The sequence below is a fragment of the Anomalospiza imberbis genome, chromosome 5, assembly GCF_031753505.1.
Source record: "Anomalospiza imberbis isolate Cuckoo-Finch-1a 21T00152 chromosome 5, ASM3175350v1, whole genome shotgun sequence".
Classification (NCBI taxonomy): Eukaryota; Metazoa; Chordata; class Aves; order Passeriformes; family Viduidae; genus Anomalospiza; species Anomalospiza imberbis.
In genome coordinates this window covers 69,181,340-69,192,757 of record NC_089685.1, presented here as the reverse complement: position 1 = coordinate 69,192,757, position 11,418 = coordinate 69,181,340, and the positions used below count along the sequence as shown (strand labels likewise).

Genomic DNA, 11,418 nt, shown 5'->3' with positions numbered 1-11,418 from the left:
GCAGTGACACCATCTCATTTCCACAGCTGGGCTGTTCATAGGCAGACAGCTGTGCTCCTGAAGGGAAATGATCCCGATTAGCTTTCCAGGTGCTCTCTTGTAAATGGATTACAGGTGGTACAACGGTGTCTGACTGCAGTCCAGGGCTTTGTCTCTCTGAAAAAAAGCCCTCTGTGTTATCCTCCCACCCCCATCCGCTTCCCCTTGTAAAGGAAGAGGGAGACCATCCAGGAGACAAGAAAACACACATACAGCAAGGGTGATTGCTATTTTAAGAACGTACTTTATACAAAATAACCAATTCATATGGAAATAAAATCTACAGACCTCCAAGGATCAAGATTTTAAAAAAGTTCTTTAAAAAAATTACCCAACACACAGTATTAAACTAACTATTGAGGTAACTGTCGCTCTTGGGGAACAAAGGTAATCAGCAGACCAAGACAAAATATACACAATATAAAAATAAATAGCATTCCCCTTTCCAGTATTGACCAGGAAAGTTCACACAACTTTGCAGCAGCAGGAGAGAGAAGAGGATCCCTGACACTGTGCTCTACAGGATGGGGAGGGAGGCGGGGCTCCCGGGCTGCAGGTGATGGAGAGGTGCAGCCCCTGAGGCCCTGCTGGGGACAGACGTGCTGGGATGAGCAGTTCCAGCATGAACTCCTTCTTGAGCTGATCACCTGAGCCCATCCAGTCCAACCTTTCCAGCCCAGTTTCCAACTGAGCTGAGGACAAGCAAGCCCAGTCCTCGAGTGTTCCATCCCAGCACGCCCAGCAAAATATGCCAGTGCAGAGCCCCACTGCAGAGGTCAGATTTCCCCCACTGAGGGACACAGGCAGAGGCATTTTCACAGCTTGGTGTGGGAGGTCTCTGCAGCAGCCTCAGCTCACCCTCCTGTCACCCTGGGACAGCTGCAAGCCCTTGACAAGGGCCAGGCTTTTGCCCCCATGGCCACTAGACCCCTCCCTGCCCAACAACAAAAAGCACAGCAACATAAGAACAGCCTCACCCAAAAAGAGAAAGGCCCCCGTTTTCTCCTTGTGCCCCCGACAGACAGATTACATTCTTTACAAACTTACAATAATACAAAAACAACCCCAACGTTTACCCAGCTTCAGAAAAATGAATGGATGTAGTGGCATAGGCTCCCCCAGTCCCTTCCCAGCAATGCCAGGTGAAGCAGCAGTGAGTCACTCTCCTCCCCCAGAGGCATTAAATCAGTGGTCCACCCACCCCTCCTCCATGTGCTCTGCTCTGTGGATGGATGGATGGATGGATGGATGGATGGATGGATGGATGGATGGATGGATGGATGGATGAGGCTCAACTTTACCCAACTGCTCCCTTCCCTCTCTGCCTTCCCAAACACAGAAACAGCAATCAGCTCTCTCATAGTTACCTTTATCAACCCACTAGTCTCTGGGAAAGCAGGAACATGGTAAAAATAAAATGTAGGGCCACAGAGAGCACCTTGCTTCCCACTGAGACTGTGAAGACCCCCCCAGTGTGTTCCATAGCCACCTTAGCCCTAAAACAGTAAAGGAAGGTCAAAGTTGCACTGCTGCATGTTATTATTGCTCAGAAAAAGATCAGGCAGCAGCGTTCATTGATCCATCAAGGAGGAGAGACAAGAGTTTCCACAGTTGTACACAGTATATGCACAGGCATTTTTAACCTAAACCCTCCTGGAGGTAGACGTGCCAGGATCACATGTGGGAGCCCTGCATTGGGACCAGGAGCAAATCCTGGTACTGGCAGATGGACAGACACTGCTGTGCCTGGGTGGCAAACCCCTGGGGCACACGAGAGAACACTCATGAGCCACTGAAGACACCCTAATTTCATGAGGAGAGTAAATGTGCCCTCCCCACCTGCTGTCTATGTGTGTGCAGAGGAGGCAGCTGGCACCTGTGCCCTTGTGCTCGCGTGGGCAGTGAGCTTTCATCTCTGCACTTGACAGCCACCGACTGCAGTGAAGCCAGCAGAGGAAAAGAGGCTTGAAAGCTGGGAAGCAAGGAGAGGGGAAGTGTTGGCATATGATAGAAAAGGGAATCAGAGGACTTTCCAGACTAAGAGTTGAGGCCTGGGCTCCTGTAGCTGCCTGGATGGCTTCGGAAAGGAACACTGCTCTCCTGCCATGTTTCAATGTTTGAGTGCACCAGATGTCTGCAGGCCTCTGACTCATTTGATGCCCAAAGGAGTCCCCAGTGGCTCTCTGGTCTGACTGTGTTCACAACAAGGGAATTGTGCTCACACAGAGTCAGTTCTGCTTTTATTTAAAAGACATTCCACTTACTGCCCTTATGCTAAGTGAGCCAAGTGTTTGCAAATAAAAGGGGCAAAGGACAGAGGGACTTGCTAGAGTTGGTGAAAATCCCAATTAAGCCTCAGTCCTAATTAATCCTTTGTCTCCTCTTTCCCTGGTGGATGTAGCTCTCTCCTGGATGCGCTGTTCACTTTGATATCCACGTATCAAAAAGAGGAAGACCTTTGCCAAAAGAAATCTAGGCCACGGCTGCAAATGAAGGAAAAAAGCCCTCAGTCAATGCAAGACCAGCAGTGTTAGATCTACAAAATGCTCCACGGTCTCTCAAATCCTGCATGTCAGCCAAGGCGAGACAGTGACCAAGAAGAGAAGGGCACAACACAGCTCGCTGCAAAGGTACGCTTGGATGTTACTGTCTAGCTTCATATTCAGGAATACTGTCCTGAATTTCCCTGCCTTAGAGTGGACTGAGCCTTGCCCTGGTTGTCCCCAGGAGCTCCCGTTGGGAGACAGCTGGAAATGGGTCCCTCCCCTGCTCTTTTTCAGAGTGGGAGGTGGGCAGAGTGAAAACCAGAAGGCACAGTTCGGCCTTGCAGGAAGGACCTGGCACTCACACAACTGCTCTGCAAACACCAGCACCCACCTTAAAGCAAAACAGGAATTCTGCAAGAGCAAACCCCTCCATCCCTCCACTGATGCACCGCAACAAAAACTTTTTAAGGGGTTGCTCTGATCAAGCGCAGACCCAGTTGCATGGCTGCTCTGCAGCAAGGGGAACCAGGACCAACTACACCATCACAGATTCCCCTGCTGGTCTTCTCCAAGCCACCCTTTGGGATGACACTTCCCTGTCACTCATTTCAGCACCTTCGCTGAAATTCCACAGAGCAACACAGTCTTTTCAGAAAAGGAAAGCAGAATAAAGTCATCAAGAACAAAGAAACCACCCTGTTTGAACAGAGAGGTGAACAAAAGCCTGACAGGGATCAGTGAAGAAAATAAAGAAAGGTTGTTTTCTAATTATACTTTCATTTTAAATGGAGAAGTGTTGGGGTGAGAACCTGCAGGGGAGCTGCCTCAGTCAGCAGAATGAAAGACAGCCTCTGACTTGCTTTCAGATAAGACATCATAAAGCTGATAGCTCTCCAAGACCCTGAGAAACCACACTTACAAAAATATACACAGGCGATTTGCTTCAGAAAGTCTGCATGGGAAAGGCGTATGGCAGACAAGAGAGAATCAGAAGCTTTCAAGAAAAGTCTCTCCGTGTACCTCAAAGTCACAAATCAAACCAGCTGGGCCTTGAAGCTTCAAATTTACTTTCCTCTTTTGTCCTCCTCATTGCAGGCTGGTGCCTTGGATTGCTACTGAGTGGTTTGGTGGGTCACACCATGGAATTTATAGACTGCAAACTTCTTCTAAGTTTGCTAAAAGTCACAGTGAAGCCTCAGTGATTGCCCTTTCCAGTTGAATTGCCAGGGCCTGTATCACCTAAGATGCCAAAAGATTCCGAGTCTCAGGGGGATTTTATACAACAGCCTTTGCAAAGGCAACTTGGCATTTAGGGATCTTGGGAACACCACACACCACTTAGAAAGGAGGAAGTGGCGAGGAGAGCAAGAGGCTAAAAAGGTAGAGTAGCATACAAAACTCTTCTGAGCACATCGGAAATTGTTGTCGTGCTTGAGCAGGGTCAACTTCATAACTGTTCTATGTATTATATAATCTCATTTAACACAAAATCTGTAATTATAGCAAAACACATCCTCCAGATGGGAAAAGTAATAGCTACAGGAAATTTTGCAAACTCACTAGTTCAGGATGCTTTCTGAAAAAGGACCACCTGGTAATATACTGTACTACAACAATGCTGGGGAATGCACTGGAGTTTCTCTGTATTGTGCTAAAAATTTAAGACAGTGGCACAAGTATGGCACTCAAAAGCCATGTTATTTTAAAGTGCAGCCACACTTCTCCTGCACTGCAAGCCAACTCGTGGCACAAAACACCACTCTGTACATAAACAGCTGCGACGCTACTCTTCTAAATCCCTCATACCTACCTTCCACAATATCTACAAAGCAGCATGGTTTGGAAATCATAAAATTCACATTAGCTGTTCCTCCTTACATTTGCATGGGTATTCCAGCCCAGCAATCCTCTCCCAGGGCTGTGTCCTCTGAGGGGAGTCAGTTTTCAGAGATTTGCTCAGATTGTACCTAGCAAAATTAGGCTCTGATTTTCAGGGGTTCCCTAGATATTGTAGGAGGGAAGGAAAAACCCCCAACCCTCACTTATGAACAAAGCATTTGGAAATCTGGAAACTCTGATCTAAGATTCCACCAGCATCTCTCCACCTCAGCGTGTCCTGTCCTCAGGAAAGCCCAGCCATAGTTCCCTGTATTGTTTATAAGTACTTTTCTAACAGAGACCATCTGTCCTCACAACAGCAGCCTGTTAGCCACTTTAATAAAAATTACTGACTACATCAAAAGCCATTTACCTAGAAACCCTCCAGAGGAGTCAGCTTCACTACTTGGTTTTGTCTTCCACACCTGCAAGTCAAACCCTTTTCCCAGATTTACCTCATGTCAGGTGAGGGTATCTATCACTGTCTAACACTGCACCACCCTCTCCAGACAGACCACAAGCAATTCCTGCCATCCTTCGTTGTCTCCTGTTTTGATTGAGGCTTGGAACTCATCCAGAGGCCATGACCACTAGAACCACGTTTTCAGTGCCAGTTCCAGCTGAAGTGTGTTTCAGCTTGCTTGGAGAGTTTTTATAGCATCTAAAAACCTCCTGTTCCGCAACGTTCACAACGGGCTGAATGAGAGACCCATTCAAATATTCAGCTGGCTGTGATACAGAAGACAGGCTCAAGTATGGCAGGGCTTCTTTGCAGAATCTACATTCACATTTCCAGAGTTTTCAATGCTTTGTTACAAGTTATATTTTCCAGTTTCTCTGTTTTTAAATGTTATTTCCAATCTTTTTTATATCTACAGTGAAGTAAAGACTATTCTACAGGGAGAAGCAACTGTGTTTGTCCCAGGTTTGTTGTCTTAAAGAGGAGTTATAATACTTGCACAATTTTTCATTAATATCTACTACTCTTTCTGTGATTCTGTTCAGTGAAGGATCCAGGCCTGCCTTTTGGAGCAGATGGGGCACCTCTGAAAACCACTGCCAGCAGATGAGCCAGCTTAGGGACAAATTTGGAAGAGACACAACATAATGTTCTTGGCTGGGGAAAGCAGTTACCCCTTTCTCAGTCAAAGGTCAACCTCCAGGATCATCTCTTCCAGTTTAGATCAATCCACCAGTCACAATTGCTCCCTGACAGATGAATACAAATGCAAATGCAGAAGAAAAAAAGAAAAAAGAAAAAACAAACAAAAGAAAAAAAAACACACAAAAAAAACCCACAGCAAAAACCCCACCTTCCCTTTCCTAATGTAGTGGCATCTGTAGATAGATATTGGAAGTTATTCACAGTACATTGACAGATGCCCCAGGCAACTGCCTGGCCTAAGCAGCCTGCTGCTACAGCTCACAGGCTGGCTGCAGCAGTGGGTAAGAACTGCATCTGGAAGAACACTTGTGCAATCACACGAGGAATTTTAACTCCTGTTAGGCTTGGAAAATGCCTTGGCCCTACACAGCTCATCAGAGGCAAAAGTACTATAGCAACAGAGAAGTGAGGCTCATTGGGCACTAACATGGCAGTCCTTCCTTTTCCCAACTATTTCAGGAAAGAATATTTCTCATCTTTTAGGCTTTTTGTTCTTCCAAAAGCTTAGGACAGAAGGAGCAATGGCTCAGTCAGATGCTACCTGCCATTTACTTGAACAGCTCTGCCAGCTCTACACAGCAGGACAAAGGCAGTACAGTCATGCATCCTGGTGTAATCCAGCTAAAGACATGGGTGATGGCACCATCCAAAACAAGAAAGCAGGCAGAAAAATACTCCAGAAACTGGAGACAATATCCCTCCTCTAGCTGGTAGCACAGACTAAGGGGCATGCTGCTCTGTCCTTCTCCTGCTGCCATACTCTGTCCCACTCCTTGGTAGATCCTCTTTTTAACCACTGTCCTCTCCCAGGGCAACCAGCAGCCTGCTCACAAGAGCTACGCTCCCAGCAGCTCTTGCTGCCCAGTCTCATAACTTAACAACTCCCTTATTTTACTCCAGCTTCCCCAAGAATAATCAACTGCTTGTTAGCTTTAAGATGTGAATAAATTCAGATGAAATTCCTACGGAACTCATTTGAACAAGCAGCGGCTGTCCAAGTACTGGCACAGAGGGCTCTTCCCAGTGCAGTACTGTCACTATACTCATGGAAGCTGCCACTGGCCCTGCAGGACCTGCTGCTTGACAGCAAAGTTAAACCAACTCAACTCTAGCATGCAGCCCTTTTGTCCCTCAGCTTCTGACCTCAACATCTAACTCTGAATGAGTGCTTGAGTGCTTTCCAATTCACCTGCAACTCGCAAATGCCAAATCCAACAAATGGCTCACATTGCAGTAACCCTACCATTCCCCTGGGGCAGCCTCTTGCTCTTCCTCCTCAGCAAGAGTGCTCAGGGAGCCTGTGGCACTTTCTGCTTCACTGCTGCAAAGAAGTGAATTTAGCCCAGGGTCAGAGAAAGAGGTGGGGACTCCGCTCCTCTTCTCAGGCAGCAGGGCAGTACAGATTTGCACAAAATTTGACCTACTGGATAGGTGCTGCTCCACCTGCAACTGCACTGGTTTCACCAAAATAGGTTTTAAGATGACCAGTTATGCCATTTTCTGTTTTCTAGAGCACACATTTCTTCTATCAGAAAGGCAGGGAGAAGGGTACTATACTAGCAGAAGGGACAACGCCATGGGTGTCCTGCCCTGGTTTCAATTCCTGGTCCTGGTTTCCTTGTTCCCCCATGATGACAGGAGCTGGAAGTGCACTCAGGCCCTGGATCCAGAGGGGTGGAGGTGGGGGGAGAGGGGAAGGAGGAAGAAGACAAGAAAAAGAGGAGGACATGTTATGCTCCTGAGCAATTCCCGCTATTAAGTCAACCGGCCACGGGGTCGTGTCTTGGTTGCAGAGGACAGGAAGGAGGACAGCAAGTCATCCATCACACATTCCCTCACCTCTCCCCACTCCCCCCAAACCCTCACCCTATCCTGAAAGATTTCAGTGTGATATGATTGTAAACAGTTAACGATTCCTCCAGTGCTAAGCCCACTACAAGCTGGGCCCACCCCCTCCCCCATTATGTACAATACATTCACCAACAACAGAAATTTATTTAGAAAGGCAACAGGTTAAATTCTGTAAACTGGATCCAGCTCCAAAACACACACGTTAATACTACAAGTAAAATTCCATCATCGTCCTCTTCCACCCTGAAAAATATACCTGAGTTTAGCAATCAATGAAAGTTTCCACCCCCACCCCCACCCTCCCCACCCGAAAAATCCCTCAAACCCTGAATGAGACGCAGTCTCCGGTCACGGAAAGCCACTAGTTTGGGGTGCCCTGCGATGGTGAGCCAGCTGCTCGGCTGGCTGGGGCCCAGCACCACTGCGGGTTTCCAGCACAAAATCCGGCACGGCACCGTGTTCCACAGACCCGGGAAGCTCCGTGCTGCTCGGGCGAGGGGAGGCTGGGAGCAAGGCCTGCCCCTCTTCTCTGTTGTCCAAATCATGGGTGGCTTTCATCTTCATGAAGTCTGTCCTTTCTTGGACTAGCTCTGGAAGAGGAAGAACAAGAGTTGGAGGCTTTAGCTGGCAGCTTCAGAAAGGAATAATCTCGTGATTGCAGTTGAAAGCTAACACTGGTGATCTGCCCAAGTTCACAGCTTCCTCCAGTTCTTCCCACCCTCATCAAACACCTCAATCCTTTAACCATTGGGAGGAGAAAGACTTGCATTTCAGCTCTGCTCACTCTAGCAGCCCTTACTTGATCCAGAGGCAACGCTGATGGTTTTTGTGATGTCAAATCTTCCCGGGCCATGGTTGCTGTGGGCATCTTCGGGAAAGGAACTTGAGCCTGATGCATTTGCATTCTGGAGTCAGGTTGAATGGAGAGAGTTTTAGCACATGAATGTCAGGAGCAAATCCCCACACTTGGTTAAAACTACTTCACTGAAGGCATACAAACAACATTAACATACAAGCATGTGTCTTGTATATTCTGTCTGGCTTCCCCTCAAAACACAGCCCTCAACCCATGCCATTCCCCCAATGGCTTAGCTTTAAGCCAAGTTCCCTGAATACTAGAAGAAGGAAGGACTTGATGCTGTGATGATGACAAAACAGTAATAGTTGAGGCACATTCATAAAAACTGAACAGGGAATTGTTGGAGTAGCAGTATTTTCCACTTGGGAATAAAATGTGATATGCAGTCTCAGTGAGAAGTAACTTTCTGTGATGGAAATTTGACACAGAGAGAAGGGTCAAAGTAAGAGGAGGGAAAAAGAGGGCAACATTAAGGATGTTCATAACAAGAGGCAAACTTCCACTTGAGTCAGTGACTCTGCCCCACTACAAGCGAGATTAAATAAAACATTTGCAAAGAAAATGGCAAGAGTCCGTGTGATTAAGAGGTGCTCAACCCTGGAGGACACATTAGCAAAACACTGTCAGGGGAAACTCAGCACTGGTGTGGGGAGGGATGAAGCAGGCTAACAGGTTCTCCATGACAGCAAGCACTCCTCGCTTTAAGGAGATGCAATGAGACTCTCTCTCTCCATCTTAGCACTCTTACTCCAAGAGTCCAAGAGCCACCTCTTAGCCTTTCAACTTGACTTGCCATCTCCTGTGACTTGAAGCCATATCCCTTCAAGGGTATCCAACAGTGATGGTCACCCAGGCATCACCCCCCTCCCACCTTGCCTTCTTGCAGAAAACACGATCTTACCCCGAGGGTCTATACAAGTCCTGGGGTGGCCCCCCCATGCCACCTCCACTGCCTCTCTGATCCATCAGCAAGGCCTGAAAGTGACCCACGTTCTCCTCTCGGCAGCGGTACAGGGGGCCCTCCTGAGAGAGGCCATTGGCCTGGCTGGAGGCTGGATGATGAGACAGGTGAGCATTCATGGGTGATCCATACGTCCTGGGCTGGAAGTGGCTGGCTGGATGCCGGGATCCATAAGGAGAGCCAGTCTGTAGCATCACCCCATGGGGAGGGAAAGCCGACGGGCCGAATCCCATCCCCGCACCCAGGTGTGGCGGGGGGGCTCCGTAGAGGAACTCCCCCGCTGCCACTGTGCTCTGCCTCTTAGCGGCTGCATTGTGGTTGTCCAAATCAAGAAACTCTTTGGGACTCTCCGGTCTTTCCTGGGACTCCTCGGACTTCTCATCTTCAGGCCCCATCTCCTGCCCGTCGCTTGGAGAAACCTCTTTGGCACTTGCTACGTCCATGCGGTTGGGAGAGGCCAGGGCGGCGCTCATCGCCTCGCAGCCCTGCAGGCCGGCGGAGCCCCGCTCTGGGAAAGGGGGCCTGGCCAGGGACGGGTGGGCACCGGGGTGCCCGCTGGGGCTGGCCTGGGGGTGGAGAGGTCTCTGCCAGTCCGAGTAGCCCTGCGGGCAGCCGTAGTAGGGCGGTCGCTGGTAGTGGTGGTAGGAGGGTTGGGGCTGTGGCTGGTAAGGATACGGCATTCCCTGGGGCGGCCGATACCGTGGGAAGACGCCGGGGTGGGCGCTGCTTGGCTGGAAACCCCGCGGGGGAAAATGCTGGGGATGGGAGGCAGGAGGAGGTGGCTTCCCCCCCATCACGGGGCTGAACCCCTGCAGGCCTGGGTTGATGTGGTACCGCCCGGCTGAATTCGGGTATTCCAGAGTGGACATGTAGAGAGGATGAAACTGGTTGGGGGTGGCCCCCATGGAGGTGGCATCCACGCCAGGGAGGCCGGTGCCCTGTCCCATGCAAGGCACGGCTCCCTCGGGCAGAGCCTTTCCCCCACCGCAGAGAGGCTTCTCCAGCAGGTTGGCAGCCAGCCCCTTCCCCTCGGGGCCGGCTGCCGGCCCCTCGCCCGCTGCCCCATTCTGAGGCAGGGGACCCGCTCTTTCGGAGGTGGGCACCAGGTCCCTCACGCAGCCTGGGTCTCCGGCGTAGCCGCTCTCTGCTGACCACGTGCCTTTGCCCTGCCCTGTCTTCAGGTCGCCCTTCACAGTGGGGTCATCCCCCTCCCCATCCGGGGGCAAGGCGCGCCGCGTGCACTCCATGGGCAGCGGGGGCTTGGGATGAGGTAGGAGTTTGGCATAGGCCCCGTCGGGAATGCTGATGCACTGAGACTTCTCGTCCATGCCTGCCAGTGTGTCCACTGAAAGAGAGGGAAGAAAGTCAAACATATGCAAATTTGGGTGATCTTTAAGAGCTGCTTCTTTTAAAAGTGCTCTTTTAAAAAGTGCTCATGAGGTTGCATCTCTGAAAGATGGCACAGGTAGACATCTTTCTACCTGTCTGTGATGGAAATTTGACATAGAAAGAAGGGTCAAAGCAAGAAGAGGGAAAAAGAGGGCAACATTAAGGATGTTCATAACAAGAGGTAAACTTCCACTTGAGTCAGTGACTCTGCCCCACTGCAAGCGAGATTAAATAAAACATTTGCAAAGAAAATGGCAAGAGTCATTGTCGTTTGCAAGCCTCTGCTAAGTCACAACCCCTCTGGAATAATATGGCACACACGTTTGCTCTGACATAGAGGTATGCAGAGGCTGCCTAAAGGAGAGGCAGAGTTGGGGTCCACATGAAAGCAACATAAGGTGTTGGTGTACTGGCAGCTTGATTTCAGGCTGCCTTATCCCTTTTGGTAATAGAATTATAGAATAGTTTGGCTTGGAAGGGAAGATCATGAAGTTCCAACCCCCCTGCCATGGAGAGAGACACCTTCCACTAGACCAGATTGTTCGAAGTCCCCTCCATCCTGGTCCTGAACACATTCAGGGATGGGGCATCCACAGCTCCTCTGGGCAATCTGTGTCAGTGCCTCACCACCCTCACAGTAAAGAATTTCTTCTTAACATCAAATTTAAGCCCACCCTCCACAAATCCTGTTTGCATCCAGCTTGGGCAGAAGCACCACCATGCCCTGAGATACTGCAGAGCTGATCACAGCCGTATTTTAACCAGCTGTGGTTTGGAGATGGGACTGCTC

At 49.5% G+C, this 11,418-nt stretch overlaps 1 protein-coding gene across 4 annotated transcripts in view; it reads right to left on the bottom strand.

The window, feature by feature from the left end:
- Positions 1–260: 260 nt before the first annotated feature.
- Positions 261–11,418, bottom strand: part of CECR2 (CECR2 histone acetyl-lysine reader) — a 100,576-nt gene continuing 89,418 nt past the window's right edge. For 3 of the 4 annotated variants that reach the window (XM_068191839.1, XM_068191840.1, XM_068191841.1), the window contains 3 exons: positions 9,180–10,584; positions 8,219–8,324; positions 261–8,009 (listed from right to left, as the gene is read on the bottom strand). In XM_068191839.1, the coding sequence (XP_068047940.1) occupies positions 8,004–8,009; positions 8,219–8,324; positions 9,180–10,584 (1,517 nt within the window). In that variant the 3' untranslated portion in view covers positions 261–8,003. The remainder of the gene's footprint in view (positions 8,010–8,218; positions 8,325–9,179; positions 10,585–11,418) is intronic. The other variant, XR_010999528.1, reaches the window with a different exon arrangement.